General features: G+C 36.0%; 1 protein-coding gene across 16 annotated transcripts in view; it reads left to right on the top strand.

The window, feature by feature from the left end:
• The window catches only part of BAZ2B (bromodomain adjacent to zinc finger domain 2B), a 297,378-nt gene that overhangs the window by 253,744 nt on the left and 16,043 nt on the right, over positions 1 to 27,591 (top strand). For 11 of the 16 annotated variants that reach the window (XM_082395167.1, XM_082395172.1, XM_082395166.1 and 8 more), the window contains 7 exons: positions 11,721 to 12,376; positions 12,783 to 13,056; positions 13,237 to 13,392; positions 13,775 to 13,935; positions 18,719 to 19,029; positions 19,418 to 19,553; positions 24,291 to 24,437. In XM_082395167.1, coding sequence (XP_082251293.1) covers positions 11,721 to 12,376; positions 12,783 to 13,056; positions 13,237 to 13,392; positions 13,775 to 13,935; positions 18,719 to 19,029; positions 19,418 to 19,553; positions 24,291 to 24,437 — 1,841 coding nt within the window. The remainder of the gene's footprint in view (positions 1 to 11,720; positions 12,377 to 12,782; positions 13,057 to 13,236; positions 13,393 to 13,774; positions 13,936 to 18,718; positions 19,030 to 19,417; positions 19,554 to 24,290; positions 24,438 to 27,591) is intronic. The other 5 variants (XM_082395179.1, XM_082395170.1, XM_082395181.1 and 2 more) reach the window with 2 other exon arrangements.

Below are 27,591 nucleotides of genomic sequence, written 5' to 3' on the forward strand. Positions count from 1 at the left end.
TATATATCTGATAAGGGACTAATATCCAAAATATATAAAGAACTTATACAACTCAATAGCAAAAAAAAAAAAAAAAAAATCTGATTTAAAAATGGACAAAAGATCTGAAAAGACATTTTCCCAAAGAAGACATTTTCCCATACACAGATGGTACATGAAAAGATACTCAACATCATTAATCATTAGGGAAATGCAAATCAAAATTGCAGTGAGATATCACCTCTCACATGTCAGAATGGCTGTTATCAAAAAGACGAGAAATAACAAGTGCTGGTGAGGGAGGATGTAGAGAAAAGGGAACCCCTGTGCACTGTTGGTGGGAATATAAATTGGTGCAGCCACAATGGAAAATAATATGGAGGTTCCTCAAAAAATTAAAACTAGAACTACCATATGATCCCTAGAAATCTAATTTAAAATGACAAAGCTGTGAGTCACTTGAGGGTGCAGAGCCTTGGTAAAGCTAAAAAGCAAATAAAGAAATGTCCCGGTGAGTGGCTTTGCCTTAGCTGTATTAAGAATCACCTGAGAAGCTTAAAAAAAAAAAAAAAGTGAGCCCTACCCCAGAACAATTAAATATCTTTCAATTTGATTAAGGGTCACGTCATTCTTAGTCACCTGGGCATGTAAACTTGAAGTTATCTAGGACATAAACTTCTCCTTCAAAATATCTGAAGTCAGTCTCTTTGCAACACTAGTGAAATCAAGTCTTTTTCAATATATATCTGAATTATTACCGCTGTCCTCAGCTTCTCTCTGTGCAATCCCCTCCTTCCATTGCATTCTGGCATTGTATCATGTCCCTACTCCAAAACCTCAAATGACTCCCTATTGCCTATAAGATGTTGAAATAAATCTGTATGTAACCTGGCATTCAAGGCCTTCTATAAATCTGACCTCAAAAGATCTTTACATGGTTCTCCAGTATGAATGTACATAGACCAGTCTATTTACTGTTGCTCAACACGTGTATTCCTCCCCCTGGAACTTCACTGTGCTTTGCCAAACTCTGTTCAATGTAATGCTAATTTGCCTTTTCTTCAGACATCTGAATTTTGCCCATCTTTCTTGATCCAGCTCAAATCCTAGCCCTTTTGAAACTCTTCTCTAGCTTATTTAAGTGGAACCAATTTTTACTATCTGTGAGTTCCTAGAAAACCAAATAATTATACCATTATCTTGGCACATTGATACACATACTATTTATTTATTTTACTTAAATTTTATAATCCTTGTATGTAGAACTTTTTATTTTCCATAGTGTTAATAAGCATAGTACCTTATATGCCTAGGCACACTAAAAATGCTTTAATTAAGAAAGTAAGTAAATAATTAATTAAACGTCTATAAGGTTTATAAGAATAGCTTATAGGAGACTTTCTTTTTTTAAATGTTAAGCCTCTCCAGTTAGATAGCATTAATTGAATTTGTAGTTGTTAGAACTCAGTTTCCATTCAGGCCCTACCACTTAACCTCCCTAGACTCTGATTTTCCTCTCTACAATAGAATTTTAATAGGCTCTGTATAAATTCTTTGGTTGTTATAAGGATCATGTCACATAATGAATCTAAAAGAGCTACAAGATGATATTTAACTATTAATTGTACCTTATACTATTATTTGGGTTCATTGCACAGTACATGGGAAAGGTAGGAATAATTTTTTACTTGAAGATTATTTTCTCATAAAATTTTTATTAATTCAGTGATTTGCATCTGCTGTATTATTCTAAGTGCTATGGAATTCATAAAATAAATAACAGATGTAGATTCCTTTTCTTTAATCGTGTTTACTATGCACCTATACTGTGCCTTGTACTGAGTACTGTGGAAATACAAAAGAATCAATTAACCTATCTCTTTCCACAAAGAGATCACAGTCTAATTGGAAAGATATAGCATATATGAAGACAAAGAACAAAAGCATGTAAATATGTAATATTATAGGCAAGTACTATATCTGAGAGGCAAGGCTGATAAGGATGAATAAGTACCAGCTGTTAGAAACTACCATGAAATAAGTGGTTAATGAAAGTTAATACAGTGTTACCAATATGCTTTTTTTTTTTTTTTGTCTGTGTTGGGTCCTCGTTGCTGCGCATGGACTTTCTCTAGTTGCGGCGAGCAGCGGGCTAGTCTTCGTTGTGGTGCACGGGCTTCTCATTGGGTGGCTTCTCTTGTTGCGGAGCACGGGCTCTAGGCGCATGGGTTTCAGTAGTTGCAGCACGCCGGCTTAGTAGTTGTGGCACACGGGCTCTAGAGCGCAGGCTCAGTAGTTGTGGCGCATGGGCTTAGTTGCTCCGTGGCGTGTGGGATCTTCCCGGATCAGGGCTCAAACCCGTGTCCCCTGCACTGGCCAGCGGATTCTTAACCACTGCGCCACCAGGGAACCCAACAATATGCATTTTTATATTCTGCTCATTTATCACTTTTTAAAAGTTCTATAAAAGCACAGTCTTTACTTAATAAAGTTAGATTTAATACTCATCTATTTAAAAGTTTAAATACACAAGTTTTTAAAAAATCCCTATAATATCATTATGATCAATAATATTACATAGAGATGATAATCAGATCTTGGATTACCTGTATGAGTATAAGGCCTGTGGAAAAATCTCCCACTTCTAGAGTGAATGTATAACAAATTTTAGAACTGTTTGGAGTGAAGAGAGAATCAAAATTGACCCTCCTGTGGGTATAGCTAGCGAGTGTCATCTGGAAAGCAGGAGAGTATCTACATTTGTATCCATCCATTCATCTGTAATATGAACAACAGGAACCTCCCAACCACCTACTGAAATCATGACAGGTACCAAAAAAGGAGAGGAATATTGAGGTATAAAAACTCAGGATCCTGGCATACCAAATAGAGTCTTCATTTCTGCTCTTCAACTCCAGGAACTTCACGAAAGTAGGAGGACCTTTATGAGGTATAAGCAATATTCAAAGTAAAAACAGTCCAAGGCAGCCAGACCAGACAAGTCTTACAGAGGTCATTGTTGAAGGGGTTAGGGCAGGTATCTTTTATTTTTTTATTTTTTTTAAACACAACATGATTATATTTTAATACACAACCAAAATACAAAACACCATAGTAAATTGATGGCAATAAAATATAATATTGATATTTCATTTGCATTGCATGACAGATGGTTAACATCCTTAGTCATAAATGAGTTCTTAGAAACCAGTAACAAAGACATTAATAAACCAAGGGAAATTAAAACAAAAACAAACCAGAAGAAAATGAAATAACACAAGTGACTAGTAAGGATTAAGCATATATGAAGATGACTGAGCTGAACAATAACAGAAGAAAAGCAATTTCTTTGAAATATCATATTACCAAAGATTAAAAATTTAACATTTGTACAGTTTTAGGAAACATACCCACATAAACAGTGGGGGACAAGATTGATGAGGTCCCATCTATATAGTAGGGGAAAACCTAGTTTGGACTCAAAACTATAAAATTTTGGATATCCTTAGTTCTAGCAGTTCCAATTCATTGGAATTATTTCAAGAAATTAGTTGGATAAATTTACAATTTATATATAAACCATGATTACTGCATAGAAAATGTGTAGGTAGTATATAGACCCCCCCAAAAAATGACTTGCATATTAATTTATCAGTACACCCAAAAGAATGTGTACAAAATTTCATTAATAGTAGATAACATAGATGGAAGTGGCAGAATTAGAGGAGGAAAAAAGGCATTTAAGAAGTAAAATATTGGGCTTCACTGGTGGCACAGTGGTTGAGAATCCGCCTGCCAATGCAGGGGACACGGGTTCGAGCCCTGGTCCGGGAAGATCCCACGTGCCGCGGAGCAACTAAGCCCGTGCGCCACAGCTACTGAGGCTGCACTCTAGAGCCCGCATGCCACAACTACTGAAGCCCGCATGCCTAGAGCCCATGCTCCGCAATAAGGGAAGCCACTGCAATGAGAAGCCCGCTTACCACAGCAAAGAGTAGCCCCCGCTCACCGCAACTAGACAAAGCCCACGTGCAGCAACGAAGACCCAACACAGCCAAAGATAAATAAATAAATTTATTCTTAAAAAAGTAGAAGAAATGCAACCTTTCTCCTCCAGGTATGCAACACTGTTGCACAACCTGGCCTTGTAAGTATAGCTGGGTTTTGGCAACATACCTGACCAACAGGTATAGAAGTTACCAGTAGAGGTCACAAAAAATAAGTCCAACTGATATGTGGGCATACTTGTGCAGGACTTAAATACCCCAGTCTGTCCATGCCAGGTATGCAACCTGAGGAAGGAATGAGTTCATGCAAAAGCTTTTGTAGTGATTGTGATTCTGGTCTTCCAGCCATAGTGAACATAGAATCCCAACCCCAGTAGGGAAATGTGTTTGCCACGGCTCTGTTGCATTCTGGAACAATAGATACTTGGTTCCTCATGTCTAGCAAGCCCGTAAACGTTTGAGGCTGTTCTCCTTTCCAGCATAATGAACTGAGGAGTATGGTTAGTGATCCCTTGGAGGGGACCCCGGGGACTGAGCCCAGCCCTGGTCCTCCTTAAGTTAGAAAGAGCTTAGGTCAGGGAACAAAGAAGCCTGGCTTCAGGAGTTGAGTCAACTCATAAGGTGGAGCTGATGTAATCCCATTTCAAGAGAGTCAAAATAATGTAGGGTATTTCCCTCAGTTATATTCTCTGAGTCCTTTTCTGAGGAGTGTAGAGGCCTTGAGATCTTACCAGATGGTTTGTGGGAGTGAGGCTTAATAGCTCTAATCCCTGAAGGAGATTCCTCACCAGGGACCTTCTCCACCTAATCTTCTGGTGTCTCCCACTCTTCTAACAACTCTTCAGTATAGCATGTGAACCATTCAATATTGTGTCTTACCTCACAGGAATCTTTTTCACGGTCTCCGTAGGTCTTTCAAGTTTCTGAATAGGACCACATTCCCACACTCCAGGATTACACAACCATCAACTTCTGTCTTATTAATCCCTCTGCTTATGAGCAATACCACACTTAGTGGTGTGCGGGAGCCTCTGCCAGAAGTCTAGCCTGTCTTTGATTCTTTTTTCTTTTTATCTTCTCCTTCCTTTGTTCCTTTTTTCTTTTTATTTTGTATGGAAACCTGTACCACTTACTAAGCTCCCTCTTTCCATTTCCTCCCCTGAAATGGGGTGTGTGTGACCTAAAAGAACTATTTCATTTCTATCAGTGCTTCACACATGATGGAGTAAAGTCAAAGCAGTCATCCCCTCAGGTGGACCTGTTTTGATTTAATCATCCAACATTCTTTGCACCAAGAACATGTTGTCAGGCCTTCCCCTCTCAAGCCCTGGGCTTTCTTATAATCATGCTAACACAGCCAGGGTCTCAGAACAGCTACATCCTCTGCGGATCTAGTCCCATTCACATTCAAGGGTCAGGAAAATCACGGGGCTATATTTTACCAACACTACCAAGCATTCAGTTTGGAAACAGGGTGGCAATGCCTATCTCAGCATTATTAGTCAACCCAGACTGCTCATTCTGTAACAGGGACATGTGTTCCCCCTTCTCAGCTTCATTTAATATCACTGCTGTCCCTCCATCATGCAAACAAACAAGCCATACCTCTAAGGATCCTTCCAAGTGCGTATGGTAGTAGACCTGTTGAGAACCTAGTTCTTACTCTGTACACTGCTGGATTTCCTCCCGCTGTTGTGTCCACTCAGATTCCTTTAGAGCATGCCTCACAATAACTGGCTTTTCACACACACAGGGGCCAGTTGCCTCATGTATTAGTGGGAGTTTGCCCCACTTTCCCTTCTAAAGGGGCTGCCGTCACCCTTTTTAGTTTACCATCCCCCCTTAGGGCTCATGAAAATCTCTAAGCTGGTAAGGAAGAGAGACAGAACTGAATTTCAAGTCAGCTTATCACCACTAGTCATCCTTTCTAGTATACCACTTTTATGGCTTCTGCCATCTTCAGGCATTGCTACTAAGACCATTCTAACTCTACCAAGTGAATTACCACTGACCCCAAGAAGGAATTCTTCCACCCCTGGGTGCACCCCTTCCAGAAATCCATGACATCAGGATTTTGTTGGTCACCAATTGTTGTACAAGATGCATGGTCACAAAAATCACTAATGACATCCATAGTGCTAATAACAGCATAATTTATTAGTGAAGGCAACTCATAAGCAGAGAAGTTACAGTACATAGGATCTCCCAGCTCCCATAATGGTTCCATAGGACTTGGATGTGTGACATGAACACTCCAAGAGACAAAACACTATACCCCATACCTTGCTCTCTATTTATGGGTTAGTGTAAGAGAGGGTAAGAAACACTGAGTTTCTCTAAGTAACAGTAAACATATCAAGGGACCTTTGGGTCTAGGAACAGTGCTTGTGGGTATGCATACCAAGAATCAAAGTCTACACACCAAGGATCCTGAGAACAGTGTTGACATTAGCTGGCTAAAGGCCCCACTATCCTTCTGCTGGCCCCCAGGAAAGTGGGAAGGAAGAAAGCCCCATGGCCACTCAGCCAAAACCAAGGATTTGTTGCCCTTCAATTCACTGTTCTGTTTGGGGTATATTGGATTGTGGATAATTCCTTCAATATTGGAAGGAAAATGAAGCAAGTTTTTTGTACTGTGATGTGAATATTACTCTTCCATTTTGTAGTAGATATGTTTACAGCATTAGGTCTATAAGTATAGAAACTAATCCCTGTTAGGATGTGTGGAAGAATCTTACCTGAAGGATGAAGGTATTATGGTAAAAGGCATCTTTTAAAAAAATTCCTGGATCAGACTGGGAAGGAACAATCCTAGATAGACAACGATAAGAACCTGCTTCCTTGAGTCTTCTCCACAGTAATAGCAAGATGTCTCGTAGGAGCTGAGTTGTGGTAGTACTGACAACATGAAGACAGTTAAGGAGCTGTGAAAGTACTCCTGAGGTTAGGCTATACAGAATGGGTGAGAGCCTTTGAACCCTGGGAGGAAGCCACTGAACAGAGACCTGTATTCTAAATGCCAATGTTTTTATATTTCTTGTGTTCTTTATCTGTGTTTCACTTATATTTTAGTAAAATCTATTTGAAAGTTTTAGCCTGTTTCAGCCCAACTAAGGAGAGCCAAAGGAAAAAATTTCATTCGAACTGAGAATCGTGGACCCCTAGGGTCCAGTGACAACTATTAGGTAAACTAAAGGGTTTCAAAGTGATTCTGATAAAACTCAAGGAGACATAGTCTCTTTTCCAATAGCAAACTTGCTTTTATTAGGATTCGTTTCAATTGGTTTAATTGGGAAATGGTATTTTCTTTGTCATTATATACTTGCAGTTACTACCAAGGAAATTAATCAGGTGAACGGCACTCCCTGTTTCATCTCTTACTTATTTTCCTCTTCTTTAGTCTGGTTTGAAGACTTTTTTTTTTTTACAACATCTTTATTGGAGTATAATTGCTTTACAATGGTGTGTTAGTTTCTGCTTTATAACAAAGTGAATCAGTTATACATATACATATATCCTCATATCTCCTCCTTCTTGCATCTCCCTCCCACCCTCCCTATCCCACCCCTCTAGGTGGACACAAAGCACCCAGCTGATCTCCCTGTGCTATGCGGCTGCTTCCCACTAGCTATCTATTTTACGTTTGGTAGTGTATATATGTCCATGCCACTCTCTCACTTCGTCCCAGCTTACCCTTCCCGCTCCCCGTGTCCTCAAGTCCATTCTCTACGTCTGTGTTGAAGACTTTTTTTAATACTCATTGATACATGTCAAAGAAGGGCTGGAAAGAACAAAGGATTGTGTGAAATAGGAGATAGACAACTATTTAAAAAATCTTTTTACTAAATATCCTGTATATTTTTCAAATTTTTAAAAATAATTTTACGCTTCTATTAGAGGTTTAGTTGTTTATAATTAAGCAATTTCAATATAAAAGTTAAAGACAACCATGAATAGGCTATTGAAATGTATCATCAGCTCACTTTACTAGGTGCAAATGGGAAGTCATCAACTAGTCTCAAACCAGTAAAGAACTTGTCTGTTGGTTGGTTGGTCTGTTTGTTTTTGGATATATGACAGTGGTTTTTGAGATACTAGTTCTCAGAATAAATCAAGCACAAATATTAATATTTCCTTACTAGCCAATAATTTGTGTAAAGTTAAGGAAATTTGTGAGCATGGGTATTTGAAGAGAATATTTGTGACTCTTTTCATGTGTGCCTAATTGGAGGTGATGAAGTAGGGAGGTCTTCTAAGGGCAAATGTGCAGAAGTGCATAAAGATCATATGAGGCACAATATTTTTTTCTGGCTGTTTTTAAGATTTTCTCTGTTATTGGTTTTGAGCAATTTGATCATGGTATGTCTTGGTGTAGTTATGTATCTTCATGTTTCTTTTGCTTGGAGTTGAGTTTTTTGGATCTGTAGTTTATAATTTTCATCAAATTTGACAATTTTTCGGCCATTATTTTTTTCAAATTTAATGTCTTTGTCTGCTAATTCTACTGTCTTGTCAGTTTGAGGTTAGTTTTCATTGATTGAGTTCTCTAATTATGTATCATTCATGTATGTCTTTTAATTTTGATTGAATGCGAGACACTGTGAATTTTACCTTGTTTGGTGCTGGATATTTTTGAATTTCTATAAATATTTTTGAGATTTGTTTAGCTGAAACACAGTTAAGTTACTTGGGAAAGGTTTGATCCTTTCAGATCTTTCTTTTAAAATTTGTTAGGCAGGACTAAAACAGTGCTCAGTCTAGTATGGATTATCCCCTAACTAGTAAAGCGAGATCCTTCTGAGTACTCCACCTGATGGCCATGAATCTTGAGGTTTCCCAGTCTGGTTGGTAGGAACAGGTACCAGATACCCAGCCTGTATGAGCACCTGTCACTGTCACCTCTAATCCTTTCAGGTGGTTCTTTCCTGGTCTCAGGTAGGTTCCTCACAGGTACACACTGCTCATTATTCAGCTGAATACTGTGGATGTCTGGAGTTCTCTCTCCACGCAGTGCTCTCCTCTCTAGTACTCTCTCCTGGGCACTGTAGCTACTTTGATCTCCCTGGACTCTCAGTTCCATCTCCTCATCTCAGGGAGTCTGCCAGGCTCCACCTGGATTCTTCCTCCATATGCTGTAGCCTGGAAATTAACCCAAAGCAATAAGCTGGGGCAATCATAGGTATGACTGTGTTTGTTTTCTTTTCTTGTTGCCTGAAGTCCAGTTTCTTGCATACTGTGGTTTCATATATTTTGCCTCTTTTTTGGTTGTTTCATGCAAGAGTGTAAATCTAGTCCCTATTATTCCATACTGTCCAGAAGCATAAGTCTGAAGTATAGGATTTTAATTTGGGGTAGAAACTAATTTCAAGAGAAGCATATGAAAGTGATTTCAAACATTAGTAGAGGATTGGTTAAGTTATGATGTATCCATAAAATAGAATATTATTCAGCTGATTGAAAAAAATGAAGTACAGTTATATGTTTTAGCATGGAAAACTGTCTAAGGTATTTAGTGAAAATATCAAATTCATCCTTTTATTTCATCGTTCAAGAAAAATTTCTTGAGCTTCTATTTTATAGCAGCCACCATGTTAGGCATTTGGGATCCAATAATAAGCAAGAGAAACATTGCTCTGCTTTTAAAAGCTTGCTGATTTAAATTCTAGTGTGTGGGGCCTTCCCTGGTGGCGCAGTGGTTGAGAGTCTGCCTGCCAATGCAGGGGACACGGGTTCGAGCCTTGGTCTGGGAAGATCCCACATGCCGCAGAGCAGCTGGGCCCGTGAGCCACAATTACTGAGCCTGCACGTCTGGAGCCTGTGCTCCGCAACAAGAGAGGCCGCGATAGTGAGAGACCCGTGCCCCGTGATGAATAGTGGCCCCCACTTGCCACAATTAGAGAAAGCCCTTGCATAGAAACGAAGACCCAACACAGCCATAAATAAAAAATAATAAATAAATAAATAAATAAATAAATTCTAGTGTGTGGGTGGGAGTGGAGTAGAAAATAAACAAATAATAAGGTTATTGTTTATAATGATAAATTCTGTGACGGAAATATGTAGGATGATATTCTAAAGTGAATGAGTAAAATAAGACACAAGGATGTGTTGTACAACACAAGGAATATAGCCAATATTTTTAAATAACTGTAAATGGAGTATAACCTTTAAAAATTGTGAATCACTACATTATATACCTGTAACATATAATATTGTATGTCAACCATATGTCAGGAAAACAAATAAATAAAGTGAATGGAATAGGGAACCTACTTCAGATAAAATGATCAGAGAAAACCTCTGTGAGGAAATGACTTGATCTGAGACATGAAGGATAAGGAGCCAGTCAACAAAACAATATCCCAGGCAGAGGGAGCAGCAAATGCAAAGTGCCCAAAAAAGGAAAGAACTGGGTATGTTTGAGAAGCTGAAAAAAAGGGAGAAAGGAAGAGCAACGTTAGCAAGGACAAGAGTGGTCAGAGGTTGTAGAAATTTTCAGGAACCAGACCATACAGCATTGTAGGCCTTGCTTAGGAGTTTGGATTTTATTCTGAGTTGCAGAAAAGTGAAGGGTAGTATCCATTTATGTAATACTGCAAAATGATATTCCTATAGATGCATATAAGATTTCCAGAAGGATATATAAACATGATTGATTAACCATGGTTACCTCTGAAGAGTAGAAATAGGGACTAAGGGAGTAGGGCAGAAAGGGTGTTCTTTATACCTCTCATTACTGAATATTTCACCTTGGACATATATTACTTTTCAAATTGAATAAAGTAGTGGATTTATAGTTTTTAAAGAGTTCTTATAAATTATTTTTAGAACACTGTTCAAAAATATGAACCAGAAGTTCACAAAGGAGAAATGCCAGTAAGCCCATGAAAAGATACTCAGCCTTACTGGAGATCAGAAAAAAAATGCAGTTTAGATTTTTATCTCCCAGATATTGACAAAAACAAAAAATACTGATAGTATTTAGTTTCCTTGAGGGTGTAGGCAAACAGATGCTCTTGCTTCTGGTATGAACGTGTATTGATCTAGACTTTCAGTTTGACAACATATTTCAAAAACTCTGAAAAGTATATATCTTAGGACTCAGTAAATTTTTTCTAGAAATTTATCCTAAGGAAGTAAATTTTTTAAAAAATTTAAGTCCAAAGATACAGATACAAGGTCATTCATCATTTATAACATTTTTTGTAACAGTGAATAACTAGGCCCTATTAATAGCCATTAGTAGAAGATTGAAATTTATTTAAATTATGATATATTCTATTGAATATTCTATAGCCATTAAAATTTATGATGTAGTTATATATTTATTGACATATCAGGATGTTTACAGAGCAAAACATGTGGGTTAGAATATTATGTATATAATGAGATTTCCTTTTTTTTTAACTTATAGGTTTAAGTGTATATGTGTATGCATATAGAATGCCTGGAAGGGTTTAGACAAAAATATTAATAATAATTTTTGCTGTGTATTAGGGCTTTTAAATTTTTTATATTTTAGTTTTTCTAAAGATTAGTCACAAAATTACATTAATTTTCCAGTGAGCAAAAGAATCTAATCTATAAAAAAGGGGAAAATGGAGAGTATTAAGTAATCTAGAAAAGTTTCCTAAAATATTTATGCATATAACTTGATAAGTAATAAAAGAATATAATTATAGTATTGGTTTGATCTGGAGTAACTGATCTTTTTAATGCTTTTCAATTTTTTAGGACTAGAAGAAATTGCAAAAGAAAGAGAAAAACTAAAAAAGGCAGAAAGTATCCAGATCAAAGAAGAAATATTTGAGACTTCTGAGGACACTTTAAATTGTTCAAATCCAGATCATTGTGAGCAAAAGGAAGATACTAAAGAAAAATATAACACAAATCTGTTTCTTCAGAAACCTGGTTCATTTTCAAAATTAAGCAAGCTTTTAGAAGTAGCTAAGATGCCTCCTGAGTCAGATGTAATAACCCCCAAACCAAACAGTAGTGCAAATGGGTGCACATTGTCTTATCAAAACAGTGGAAAACATTCATTGGGCAGCATTCAATCAACAGCAACACAAAGCAGCGTGGAAAAGACAGACTCTAATAATCTGTTCAATACCAGTTCAGGTGGTCCAGGGAAGATCTATAGTCCTCTCCCCAATGACCAGTTGTTAAAAACACTGACTGAAAAGAATAGACAGTGGTTTAGCCTTTTGCCAAGGACACCTTGTGATGACACATCACTTACCCATGCAGGTATGTCAACTGCTTCTTTAGTGACCCCTCAGTCTCAGCCACCATCTAAGTCACCTTCGCCTGCCCCAGCTCCTCTTCTTGGATCATCTTCTGCTCAGAATCCTGTTGGCCTAAATCCATTTGCTTTATCACCTCTTCAGGTTAGTGCTGCTAATTGTAACTCATTTTTATGTTGCTTTATTTAATCTTTGACCCCATAAAGATTCTCTCTCAAGGGAAATCAGTTGAATATTTATAATATTATCTCCGCCATGGTTTGAAAATTGAAGAGTCAGAATTGCTATCACCAAGCTTCATCAGAACTACTGATGTCTAAGTCAAAGCCTTCTTTAATTACTTTTTAACTTATTACTGTTGCATTATATCTAAAAAGAAATTACTTGGGGAGCAAATGAAACGACGTGTTATTATTGTATTTAGTTTGCCTCTAATCGTGGTAAGTGAAAGAATATTTTTTCCGAATTTTATAAACAATTTCTGGTTCTAAACACTTTTCCTAACTTCCTAGATTGTTCTACTTTTAAAATGTTTTGTGTTTTTTTGCAGATGAAAAGTGGAGTATCTATGATGGGACTCCAGTTTTGTGGGTGGCCCACCGGTGTGCTTACTTCCAGTAATCCATTTACATCACCTTTACCTAGTCTGGGATCAGGGTTGGGATTATCAGAAGGAAATAGTAATTCATTCTTGACACCTAATGTTGCTTCAAGTAAAAGTGAATCTCCAGTACCACAGAATGAAAAAGTCTCTTCAACTCAACCTGTAGCTGTTGAAGTAGCAAAACCAGTAGATTTTCCTAACCCAAAACCTATTCCAGAAGGTAGGTACATTGAGATGGTTTATAGCCACTTACTTACTTTATTTTATTGTTATAGATTCCTGCATTATAACCGAATCTTTGATGGTTTTCTACATAGTTATAAGTCTTCTGATTTGCATTGTGCCATTAATTTATATTCAAAATATTTGTAAAAAGATCTACATATTTATCTTAACTTAGAAATGCAGTTTGGTTGGTGGAGAATTATTGACCCAGAGGACCTAAAAGCTTTGCTCAAAGTGCTCCATCTCAGAGGAATAAGAGAAAAGGCGTTACAAAAACAAATTCAGAAACACTTGGATTATATTACTCAAGCTTGCATCAAGAATAAGGATGGTATGTACCTAAAAGAGACTTCTGCTCTCTTGCTTAGTTATGAGAATTAGTTCTTTTATCTTAAAACATATTGTAGTATATCCTAATTCTTAATTTATTACTAATAGGCATTTTTTTTTCTATTTTGTTCAACAAACAGTAACTCTTTACATTTCTTAAATAGGTATTACTTTCTTATAATTTCTCACAACCTGCAGACATATTGTTTTGTTTCTTAAAAAAGAATATTCCTACTTTTAAGAGTAATCTGCCTGTGTATGCACAAGTACATTTGTGTGTGTTAAGTTACACGTATATGTTATCCCTGGAACCTTATTCACTTTTTAGAAGAAATCATTGAGGGATAAAGTGGATTTTAAAATTAATTTCTTTTCAAATATAGTTGCTATTATTGAATTAAATGAACATGAAGAAAACCAGGTAACTCGAGATATTGTGGAGAACTGGTCAGTAGAAGAACAAGCAATGGAAATGGATTTGAGTATTCTTCAACAGGTAGAAGATCTAGAAAGGAGAGTTGCATCAGCAAGTTTGCAAGTGAAGGTAAAATTGATTGGAATGAAATCTGTTTTTAGGATGATGGAAGGTAACTATCATTTGTTGTATACCTGATATGTGCCAGTTACTCTGCTAAATGTTTTCACTTTATCTCATTTAATTCTCAAAATGATCCTGAATTAATTTCCCCCATCTTACAGGTAAGGAACAAGACTCAAAGTAAGTAACCTGCCACTGGTCATATAGTAAGCTAAGTGTGTATTCATCCAAGTCTGTCTGAGTCCAGAACCTGTGTTCTTTTTACCAAATCTTGCTGCCTCCTTAATGGAATTCAAAAGTGTCATTTCTAGTTTTACCCATGATAAATATAATGCTCTATCAAATAACTACTATACTGTTTCATATAGAGGAACCTCCTTGCATCAAGCCATGTTGTATGTCAAAATTTCACTCTATATAATTTAAAATTGGAGAATATAGATATATCCAAATATACACTGTATCATTATACACATACCCACACACCCTACATATATATGTAAATTTTAAATTTATTTATCTACTGGGCATTACCATGTCACAAGCATTATCATGATCAGACTGGCTTCCAATGGACAGGCAAAAGGAAAGCTTTACCTTAGTGCAAGAATTTTTAGTTTTGGTAGGAGGGGTATAAAGTCTTCTCAGTTGATAATAAGGTGATGTCTCTGAGAGTAAATGGATGGATGATGAATAAGTATGAGACACCTGAAAAGGTTTAGAAAATGTAGTATCCATGTAATTTGATCTGCTATTTTATGTTTTATTCAGAATGAGAAACTTATGCCATAGTACTATCCTATGGCATTTGGAAACTTTTGAAGTTCTCCAAAAAATGTCACTTTCCAGAGCTAATAACATATCCCTTTCTTGCTGCAAACATAATTACCAACTTTGGGAAGCAAAATTTATCATTTGTTGACTCTATTTTGCTAGCAAACTATATCTTCCTCCTAGTACTATAATACAGTATAAAAATGCCTCATTTATTTGGCATCTTCAACAAATGAAGTCTTCCACACAAGTTAATTTTCTAGAGAAACGAAAATTATTCCATTTAGCACCATTATTTTTTAACATGTTTGTCAGATCGCTTATGTTACGCATTACACTGCCTTCTTAAATTGAGAATAATGAGTTTGATTTAAATTATCTTGGTGACACAGGATCATTAGTGCGAAGACCAATTATTAGATAATGATTCCCTCAGGAAATGTGAAGAGGTTTTGCCCCTACATTAAATGGTCCTAGTGTGCTTTGCTTTTAAACGACTGTGTCTGCTTTCTATAGTCTGTTTCTGTCTTCTCTCATGGTCAGTTGCTACTGCTTGCTGGTTTAAATTTGATTGGTTCTACTGGCCCAATTTCCCCCCAACTTCTTCCACCTAATTTGCCAGTTCTAATTGGCTATTGGTTGGGAAAGCATATCACCAAGCTTTTTTTTTTTTTTTTAAGATTTAATTTTATTTATTTTTGGCTGGGTTGGGTCTTCATTGCTGCGTGTGGGCTTCTCATTGCGGTGGCTTCTCTTGTTGCAGAGCACAGGCTCTAGGTGTGTGGGCTTCAGTAGTTGTGGCACATGGGCATAGTTGCTCTGCAGCATGTGGGATCTTCACAGACCAGGGCTCGAACCCATGTCCCCTGCATTGGCAGGTGGATTGTTATCCACTGTGCCACCAGCGAAGTCCCAAGCTTTTTTTTTTTTTTTTTTAAATTTATTTATTTATTTATTTATTTATGGCTGTATTGGGTCTTCGTTTCTGTGCGAGGGCTTTCTCTAGTTGCGGCAAGCGGGGGCCACTCTTCATTGCGGTGCGCAGGCCTCTCATTATCGCGGCCTCTCTTGTTGCGGAGCACAGGCTCCAGACGCACAGGCTCAGCAATTGTGGCTCACAGGCCTAGTTGCTCCGCGGCATGTGGGATCTTCCCAGACCAGAGCTCGAACCCGTGTCTCCTGCATTGGCAGGCGGACTCTCAACCACTGCGCCACCAGGGAAGCCCCCAAGCTTTTTTAAGTTAAGTATAAAGTCAGGGTTTGGGCCTGAAACGTTTTCCTGGAGCCATACTCATATTTTCCTGCATTAACCTTATCACATTACTGGCTGCTTAGACATTCTTGGCTGTGTTCTAAGTATATAAGAAAAGTAGAATTTGTTTTTTAAGTGAAATGTTTTAATATTCTGTTATTAAGGTATTACTAAATTATTCTGTATTATTCTGAAAAAATGAATTATTCTTGAAGAGTCTAAAAACACAAATGATGAAAATAACCACAAGACATTATTTTAACATCTATAGAAGATTTAATTTTTTTTTTTAAGAAAACAGAGTTATATGTTTAACGTGGGGAACTAGCCATTGTGAAGACACATCACACAGGTAGCCTGTGGGACTTACTTAGGTGCATTCATTTATATTTTTAATATTGCTTATAATTTGGACATTCTTTGTTATTTTGTAGGAAAATCTGCAAGTCTCTTGTCCTAGTTCTGTTGTTGAGAGTATACGAAAAACCTAATTACTCTTCCAGCTCCTCTAAAGATAGCTCCTGTGTCTCTTTCTAAGTTTTCTCTTTTACAAGCTAATTAATTCCTTCAACCATTAGTCCTGTGAAATGGTTTCCATGTACATGATTCTCTTCTGTATAAACACCAGTGTTAATATTCTTCTTAAAATGTTGTATCCATAACTGTACATAGCGCTGTCTGAATGTGTTCATGGGACTTTTACTTTCCTTAATCCAGCACTATACTTCCATTAATGCTGTTTGAATTTTGTACTAGCTTTTTAGCATCCACATTATACTCTTGCTTCACTGAGTATACGCTATGAAAAAACAAACTCTGGCCCTCTTTCAAAGAGCTTTTAAGTGCGTTCTATCACATATTGTATTCAATATTTCTGTGATTAGTTGCTTAAACTTCAAACCTAAAATTTACATTTATCATTGTTTTATTTTTATTAATTTCATGTTGGTACATTTTTCAGCATATGGAACTATTTTTATCTTAGTCCTGTTATACAGAATATTAAATTTTCTTCCTAGTTTTAAATCATCTGCAGATTTAATAACAATCAACCAAGTTACTCATAAGTGTATTAACAGGACAAACCAAGTACAGAGCCTTTTGGACATTGGCACTGGGGACCTTTTCTGAGGTGACACAAGTTCTGTCAACCACCATTTTTTGGAAGCAGTTTTCAACCCTCTAGATTTCTTTAATCTAGTCTTCATTGTTTGTCTTGTCATTTGCCTGGCAGACATCAAGATATGCTATGTTTACAGGGTTCTCTTGATTTAGCAATTTAGTACCCTTTTCAAAATATGGGAATGAGGTTCATTTGACATGACTTGTACCTAATGCACTTACATGTACTATTCATAATTCCATCCTTACTTCACAAATATAAATGTTCTACTGAATTAAAGAAGAGGAATTGATCCTAATATACAAGATAAAATAATTATCTCTAAAGAGATTTAATAAAAAGGATAATGTTCATTCTGTTTTTCATTTAATATGCATTTACTAAGCCCCTATTCCACATCAGACAGTAGGCACCACAAAATTGGATAAAATGTGGTTTCTGCTGTCAGAAAGCTTGTCATCTAATAGGGAGATAAGTCATATATACATCTCTGCAGAATCTGTTAACTGATCATAGAGGAGTACAGAGTCGTACATGAATTTAGAAAAAGAATACATAACTTCTGATGGAGACATGGGAGAGATCAGGGAACATCTCACGTAGAAGTCGAGATGGAACTTGAGAAGGTGAGTCAGCTTTTGACAAGGAATGCCATACTAGGAAGAGGGAACAGCCTGAGCAGAGCACCAGGATCCAGAAGTTTAGGGCATGTTTGTGGAGTTGCAAGTTGTGGAATTTGCAGTGTAGGATGTGTGAACGGGAACATGAGAGGAAGAGGTAGATTGAGGTACTTGAATGTCATGATAAAAATATGGACTTTGTTAAACAGTAGGGAAACTTTGAAGGATTTTGAGGTAGAAGATCAATAAAAGCAAGCTGAGTTATAAGATCATTCACTTATTCAATCAACATGTGTGTATTGAGTGCCTACTATTTGCTTTCACCGTGCTGGAGATAAAATGAGTCAAAGCAGACGTGATCCCTGCCATCATGGAATTTAGAGGTAAAAAGATGTGAATCAAATAATCACAATAGTAAAAAATTGTGAGTACCACAAGGCTATGGCGTATTATATGGTCCTTTGTGGGCTTGTCATATGGAGACTTACCTGCTAAAGGAGGTCAGAGAAGGATTCCCTGAGGACTTTTAAAATGAGAGCTGCAGGATGAGTGGAGTTAACCAGGTTAAGAGCAACAGGGAAAGGCTATACAGACAAATATAACAGCTCATGCAAACTCCTACGGCTGAAGGAGAAATGGTAAGTATTGTACAGACCCCTGTACGGAAGAGTGGTAGAAGGAATGGAAATGGAAAGGAAGAGCTAAATTCAGAGACCACTGAGAGATTTCTGTTGAAATGAATAAGCATGTAGTCTAAAGTCTCTCAGAATACTTTGCTGATTTTCATTGTACCTTTCATAATATCAAAAGTTGTTAAATTTTCTTCTTCAAACTTCTCACAACTGTTTCTTTTAATTTTTTATTCTTGTTTCTACCTAGCATTAGGAAACACAAGGTAAACACGTTTAGTAAAGATCCTTAAGATCTGCTGGTGTCTGCTGCTGTATTTTAAGTAAAGGTAATTCACCCAGCAGGCATTTCAAGAGGAAACCATAATAACATTATTCTTTTGATATATAGGGTTGGATGTGTCCAGAGCCTGCATCAGAAAGGGAGGACTTGGTATATTTTGAACATAAGTCATTTTCTAAATTGTGCAAGGAGCATGATGGAGAATTTACTGGCGAAGAAGAAAGCAGTGCACATGCACTGGAACGGAAGAGTGACAACCCCCTAGATATAGCTGTAACCAGGCTGGCTGATTTGGAGCGGAACATTGAAAGAAGGTATCTGAAGAGCCCCTTAAGTACCACCATTCAGATCAAACTGGATAATGTGGGCACAGTTACTGTCCCTGCTCCTGCACCATCCGTTAGTGGTGATGGTGACGGGTAGGTTATTGAGATTAACTTGAAAAATTATTGTGCTTCTTTGCTAATTGGAGCCTATTTTCTATTGCCTGTTATCTATGTATCTTCTTGTATGTCTGTGATCCATATGGATCATGCTATTTGCATGGTGCTTTGTAAAAACATTTTTTGTTGTTGTTATGTGCGTTGATAATCCTGCAAAGTGATCTTACATTTACCTGGTTGTGACTAAGCTTTGAGGCACGTAGCCACAGTCTGTGCACTACATCAAATTTAGTTGCTTAAACCTTATACTTATTGGCTGTTACATGTTTTTGTCATTGCTTGGCTTTCAGTGTGATGATTGTTTCACATTCAGTAACCATAAATGTGGACGTGACCTACTTAATTTTTCTATATTTCAATGCAGAGTTGAAGAGGATATTGCTCCAGGGCTCAGGGTATGGAGAAGGGCATTATCAGAAGCTCGCAGTGCTGCACAGGTAGCTCTGTGCATTCAGCAGTTACAGAAATCAATAGCATGGGAAAAATCAATTATGAAAGTTGTAAGTGTTTTTATTTAAGAAATACTATAATTTACTTTGTCCTGTTTTTTTCCAATCTTCAGATATTTCTTAATTATGCATCACTTATTGTCAAAATAATGTATGCTGTACTTGAGAATTTCCTTGATTCTTAAATACTGTATAGTTTGATACTTTCCTCCTTATTTTGAGCTTTTTGAAGGAACCTACCAAATGTTACCTTTCGTTTTTTAAAATCTTGTTTTTCTCTCCTTTGAATATTGTTTATAACTCTGACTGAAGTTGTCTTCTCCATTCTGTCAACATAATAGTTGTTAATCTGAATGTTTTGAAGGCCCTTTCAATCTTGTAAACACTCCAGTTGCTAACATTACCTGCTAAGTACATTCATTTCATTTCTAAAATATCTTTATATTTGTATCAGTTTTCTTTTTTTAATGCCAGAAATACTTAGCTAAGTAAATACAGAATAAGCAGAGAGCTCTTCCTTTATGCACCGATATCATGTTTTGGGTTGGCCAAAAAATTGCCTTCGGTTTTTAAGTAAAAATAAAAGATCCATTTTTCATTTTCACCAAGAACTTTATTGAACAGCATATTCACCATTTTGTTCCACTACCTTCTACCATTTTTCAGGCAACTTCATAATTCCATCTTTTATCTTTTTGAGCAAAGAACTGATCCAGGTGCCTTTTACAGTCTTCCAGAGAATTAAAATTTTTTCCATTAAGAGAATTTTGTAAAGCCTAAATAAATGGAAATCCAAAGGTGTAATGTCTGGTGAATAAGCTGGATGAATCAGAGCTTCCCAGCTAAGCTTTAACAGTTTTTGCCTGGTCATCAAAGAAACATGTGGTCTTGCATTATCCTGATGGAAGATTATGCGTTTTCTGTTGGCTTATTCTGGACACTTTTTGTTGAGTGCTGCTTTCAGTTGGTCTAATTGGGAGCAGTACTTGTTGGAATTAATCGTTTGGTTTTCTGGAAGGAGTTCATAATAGAGGACTCCCTTCCAATCCCACCATATACCGGCCTTTGGTGTGGTTGGTGGTGGTTCATTTCTCTTGCCCCACGATCTCTTCCATTCCACATTATTGTACAGTATCCACTTTTCATCACCCGTCACAATTTGTTTTAAAAATGGAACATTTTCATTATGTTTAAGCAGAGAATCGCATGAGGAAATATGGTCAAGAAGGGTTTTTTGCTTAATTTATGTGGAACCCAAACATCAAAGCGATTCACATAACCAAGCTGGTGTAAATGATTTTCAGCGCTTGATTTGGATATTTTGAGTATGTCGGCTATCTCCCGCATGGTAGAACGTTGATTGTTCTCAATTAATGTCTTGATCTGATCGCTGTCAACTTCAACTGGTCTACCCAACCGTGGAGCATCGTCCAGTGAGAAATTTCCAGCATGAAACTTCGCAGACCACTTTTGATGTGTTCAATCAGTCACAGCACCTTCTCCATACACTGCACAAATCTTTTTTTGCATTTCGGTTGCGTTTTTACCTTTCTTGAAATAATAAAGCATAATATGCCGAAAATGTTGCCGTTTTTCTTCCATCTTCAGTATTAAAATAGCTACACAAAAATTCACCAATTTTGATAAGTCTTTTTTTAAATGCACGCTGATGTGATAGGTGTCACATACAATCTAACAAAATTGTTCTGAATGAACTTATAGACAACTGTTACTAGAGCCATCTTGCAGAAAAAAACCGAACGAACCTTTTGGCCAACCCAATATTTGGATATAGTTGGCATTGAGTAGATACTTTAGTCTTTCCTCTAACAGTTAAAAATGTTTTTTCGCCTTCTTTGTTCAAGCCCAGTTAGTTATCATGTAGTAGCCTCTACTTTGTACTAGACAACAAATGCTGTATGTTCAAAATAAAAGCTATATTTCTTATATTTTCCAGAGAGAGATTTATTTTAAATCATGTACGTGTCCCTTTTGCCTCTTTTGTATCGTATACAGAAATATCTATTATATGTAGACTTTTATGAATTACTTTAACAGTTGCTTTTGAATTACAGGTTAGCTTTAAAATTCAATCATTTGAGATTTGTTTTCATGAATGACTAAGGGTAAAATTCCTATTTTAAATAATCTTCCCCAAAGACAAGAAGTGATTCTTAAATAATTTAACATTCTCTCCTTCCTTTTTACCTCTATACTTAGACTACTCAAGACTTTATTCATTCTATACAAATAAATTTGCTTTCTTCTATGGTTTTTTTCACTTCTTTCTAAAATGTCCGTGGAATAATGAATCTGCAGTTTTCACAATATGCTCAAATTTAGGTCTTTCCCTATATAGATTAGAATTTACTATAAGTTTTAAGGCATTGTTCAGGTCATCTGGTAGCATTTTTACCAGGTAAAAATAATTTTTCTTCTAAAAATTATTATTAAAACCAGTTTTAAAGTCACCTTAGACAAATATATTTGGTGAAATGTAGGCTATAATGATCAAAAAAGATTCAATTCCTATATCAGAATGAAATTTGTACAGTTACTTTTCTCATCTACACCAAAACAATCATCACAGTGTAGGCAGTTTTGTTATAACCTATACACAGAAACCCAAAACTTATACCAAAATCTACCTTTATATTAGTATACTTACTTTCTGCAATCTAAAGCTTTATTTCATGTTTTGCAAACTTCTTTTCCATTGTTATTAATAAATTAATATACATTCATCATTATTTAACTCCATCTCATAATTTTTATTTCTTTTTTTAATGTTTAATAATACATTATTTGCTATAAAACTACTTTGAAAAGAAGGCAGAGTTTCTTATTCAAAGATTAATGAGCACTTGGTAACCTTTAATTAGAAATGTAACAAAACCTATAATAATCCTCATAAGAAGTCCTAAAAAAAAATGTTAAAGTGCTCAATATCTTTAGAAATATCCTCTTTACCAGAAACCATGCTTACTAGGAAAGAAGGAGCTGCCATGATTTGCCTCCAGATACTTCTCAGCCCACAATATGTTTTCTGTTGTTAATGTTAAGCAATCGGCAACATCCACTGTTTTTTTTTTACTGTGGTAGCAAAGGAGTTAAAACCAAATATTACTACATTTGCTCTAACGTATTGTGAGCTATTACTATGGATTTTCAAAAATGTTATGAACTTGATACCTGCCACCCTTTCTTAATAAGTATCAGAAAATAATTTTATTTTTAAATCATAAATGTGAGATGTAAGACAGGCTTCATAGTATTTTTAGCTATTGTAGAAAACAATGAGAATTTACTTAATGTTCATGAGTCTGATTTTTAAATTTTATTGTTATAGGGATTGAAATATAACCTTCGAAATGTTATTTCTCAATGAGTATTTTTATAATAGAAGTTTTAAAGAAATAACTCAAATTTGGAGAAATAACACCATATTAAGGTATTTAGTGATGTGGTTATCAGAAAAGGTCATAAAATAAATACTTACTGTTGGGATATTAAACTCTACTGCTTTTGCTCTTAGTACACATGCCAGTTTTAGTATTACATGTATATTACATATATTTGATAGATATTTGTTAAGGTGAATAGCATGTATCTGCTGTTTTGATGAGATTCTTAAGCTATCATTGGTGTACGTATTGAGTTATGAAAGACTATTTTAGACATTCCCAGATTAAGATTTAATGTTTTATTGAAATTAAACAAATTAAGTTTGAACAATTAAGCTATTTTGTTTTTAAGAGTATATAAATACATAACTTAAAATTAGTACAAATGATTTATAATTTAAATGTTTTAACTATTTTTAATTGAAATATAGTTGATGTACAATATTATATTAGTAATGTTTTCATTTTTTTGAATATTGATTACAGGACATTGTCTACTGTGACTGAAATAAAAACTAAATGTCAAAATATAACGTTAGTACTTACCATTTTTTAAAGCCATCTTTAAAGTTTTTACCTGTCTAATCTTCCTTCTTTCCCTTTGTGAAACTTGTTATACAGAATATGTGTGCATGGGGAAAACAAATCTCTTTATAGATTTTAAAGTTCTTAATGGTATTAGAAGTTTTTCAACAGAGAAGAAACAATTTTATTTTTAGTCCTAGAAAATAAATTATAACTTCTAAATTCTTTTATTTAATTTATTGTATCAATTTCTTTTTCCCTTAGAAATCATTTTGTAGGATCCATCTTCTACATTTGTGACACATGTTTGATTTGGGTTGATTTCCAAAGTTTCCTGATTTGGACATAGTCAAAATACAGTGACATCTTATTATTATTATTTATAATTCTGTTACTAATGCAAGTTCCTAATTTTGATCTTAAAAATTACTCTAACTCTTACTTATTTCTTTCTCAGGATATCATGAGGATGCTAAGATAAGCAAACGATGAAATATATTAAAAAATTAAAACACCATGTATTAAAGCTATTCATTGCTTTATGTGCTCTAATGTCATGTTAATTATTTCGTATGTTAATGTGTACATGCTTCTGAAGTGTGTGCAGGCATTCAACCTCTAGCTTTGTTTTTTGCAGTGTACCTGAAATGTGCATTTACCCCAACTGAACTGCTCACCCCATCATGTGGTCCATATCTGTGTAACGAGAGATACATAGATGTGTATGGCTACTGTATATTTGTTAGCAAGCGGAATGTTCATTACTAATATAAATTAGGAATTAATGGTGTGTTTAATATCCCAAAAAATATTATTTGTAGCAGAGTGTTAATTTTAAATGATTTTCCATGTATTATAGTACTGCCAGATCTGTCGAAAGGGAGATAATGAAGAACTGCTCCTCCTTTGCGATGGCTGTGACAAAGGCTGTCATACATACTGCCATAGACCCAAGATTACAACTATACCAGATGGGGACTGGTTTTGTCCAGCTTGCATTGCTAAGGTAAGACTGATCTAAAACTAAATTTTTTTATTGAAGTATAGTTGATTTACAATATTGTGTTAGTTTTGGGTATACAGCAGAGTGATTCAGTTATATATTTTTTTTCAGATTCTTTTCCATTATAGGTTATTACAAGATTTTGAATAGAGTTCCCTGTGCTTTACAGTAAATCCTTGTTGCTTATCTATTTTATGTGTAGTAGTTTGTATCTGTGAATCCCATACTCCTAATTTATCCTCCCCACCCCCCCACCCCCACCTTTCCCGTTTGGTAACCATAAGCTTGTTTTCTAGGTCTGTGAGTCTGTTTCTGTTTTGTATATAGATTCATTTGTATTATTTTTTAGATTCCACGTATAAGTGATATGATATTTGTCTTTCTCTGTCTAACTTACTTCGCTTAGTATGATAATCTCTAGGTCCATCCATGTTGTTGCAAATGACAATATTTCATTCTTTTTTATGGCTGAGTAATAGTCCATTGTATATGTGTACCACATCTTCTTAAACCAATTGTCTGTTGATGGGTACTTGGGTTGTTTCCATGTCTTGGCTATTGTAAATAGGGCTGTTATGAACATTAGGGTGCATGTATCTTTTCAAATTAAGAGTTTTCATCTTTTCTAGGTATATGCCCAGGAGTGGGATTCCTGGATCGTATGGCAGCTCTATTTTTAATTTTTTAAGGAAACTTCATGCTGTTTTCCATACTGGCTGCACCAATTTACATTCCCACCAACAGTGTGCTAGGGTTCCCTTTTCTCCACACCCTCTCCAGCACTTATTATTTGTAGACTTTTTGATGATAGCCAGTCTGACTGGTGTGAGATGATACCTCATTGTGGTTTTGATGTACATTTCTCTAATACTTAGTAACGCTTAACGCTGAGCATTAAGTTCACGTGCCTGTTGGCCAGCTGTATATCTTATTTAGAGAAATATCTATTTAGGTCTTCTGCCCATTTTTCAGTTGGGTTGTTTGTGTTTTTGATATTGAGTTGTATGAGCTGTTTGTGTATTTTGGTTATTAACACCTTGTCAGTTGCATCATTTGCACATATTTTCTCCCAGTCTGGTAGGTTGTCTTTTTGTTTTGTTGGTTTCCTTTGCTGTGGAAAAGCTTTTAAGTTTGATTAGGTCCCATTTATTTTTGCTTTTATTTCTTTTGCCTTGGAAAAGTGATCTAAGAAAATATTGCTATGATTTATGTCCAAGAATGTTTTCCCTGTGTTCTCTTCTAGGACTTTTATGTCTTATGTTTAGGTCTTTAAACTATTTTGAGTTTATTTTTATATATGGTGTGAGGGTGTGAGGGAGTGTTCTAATTTCATTGATTTAGCAGTCCAGCTTTTCCAACACCACTTGCTGAAGAGACTGTTTTTTCTCCATTGTATATTCTTACTGCTTTTGTTGTAGATTAATTGACTGTAGGTGTGCGGGTTTATTTCTGGGTTCTCTATTCTGTTTCATTGATCTATATGTCTGTTTCTGCCCCAATACCACACTGTTTTGATTACTGTAGCTTTGTAGTAGTGTCTGAAGTCTGGAAGGGTTATGCCTCCAGCTTTGTTCTTTTTCCTAAGGATTACTTTGGCAATTCTGGGTCTTTTGTGGCTCCATATAAATTTTAGTATTTTTTAAGTAGTATTATTACTTAAAACTTTTTAATTGCCAGATCAAAATGAAGAGTTTTATGGGGATTTTTTTTTGAGATATAATTCGTATACTGTAGAATTCGTTTTAAAGTGTGCAATTCAGTGGTTTTTAATATATTCACAAAGTTGTACAACCATCACCACTATCAAATACCAGAACATCTTCATGATCCCCAAAAAGTATGCTTGTACACATTATCATTCACTCCCCATTCCCCTTCTCTTCTCAGCCTTTGGCAACCATTAATCTATTTTCTGTCTCTGTGGGTTTGCCTATTCTTGTCATTACATATACATCCAATCATACAATATGTGGCCTTTTTCTTTCACTTAACACAATATTTTCAAGGTTCATCTGTGTTCTAGCACTTCATCTTTAAAGTCAAATGATATTTCATTATATGGACAGACTACATTTTGTTTATCTGTTCAGCTGATGGACATTTGGTTTGTTTCTACATTTTGGCTTTTATGAATAATGCTGCTATGAACAGTCATACCCAAGTTTTTGTATGAATATATGTTTTCAATTTTTCCGTTGTATACCTAAGAGTAGAATTGCTAGGTCATATGGTAATAAGCATATGTATTTTAAGTCACTTGCCAGTCACATATAAATTGGAAACCTGTGAATTCTAATACTAACTGATTAAAGAGTAGCACTATGATAAAGTAGGAAGAAATGGGTTTTAGAGTTATAAAGTAAGGAGTAAGAAGTGTGAAAGGGTTAGAATGTATTGAGGGCCAGACTCTTCGTTAGGTTTTCCCTATCTCAGACACTCTCTTCCATATTTAATCTCTTGACGTAGTTACTACCAGTAACTACCACCACTTCATAAACTCAGTTTCAAGCATCCATCTCTCCACTGCCTCCTTTCTTTCCTGTTCACTCCCTCTAGCGCTCCAACTCCAATAATTCTTTGATCTCATCAGGGCCTTCAATTCATTTATCTTAAGACCTTTTCACTGTCCCTCTCCCCATTCATGTCCTCTCTTTCCTCCTATAATCACTGCATCCACCCTTAGCTCCTGTGCCTCTCTCTCACTTGGTAAGACCGTCATTCTGGTTAATCCAACTCTCTGACTTCTCCAGCACCTATATATTCAGATACAAAGGTATCTTGAATGTGGCTGGAGAAAACACCCAGCCCTTTAAATTTAAGGCTAAGAGGGCCTTTAATGGTGCCTGATAATTTACTGTCTCCTCCATCCTCATTCTCAGCTGATGACCTTACTCCCATTTCACTATGATAATGGAAGCCATCAGAAGAAAATATCACGAGCATCCACCACCACACCTACCATCCTTCCTATATCTGGGCTCTCATACTCTACCTTCTCTCCTGTTGCCATGAACTGCTTGTGTGCCCCTAACTAAGCCAGTAACCCCACTTGTGCTTCAGATCCCATCCCCTCTCACCTCCTTAGGAGAATGGCTCCAGCAGTTCTGTCTTCTCCTGCATCATCAATTTTTCCTTTTACACTGGGTTCTTTCTCATC

Source organism: Balaenoptera borealis, assembly GCF_965194805.1.
Source record: "Balaenoptera borealis genome assembly, chromosome: 6".
Taxonomy (NCBI): Eukaryota; Metazoa; Chordata; class Mammalia; order Artiodactyla; family Balaenopteridae; genus Balaenoptera; species Balaenoptera borealis.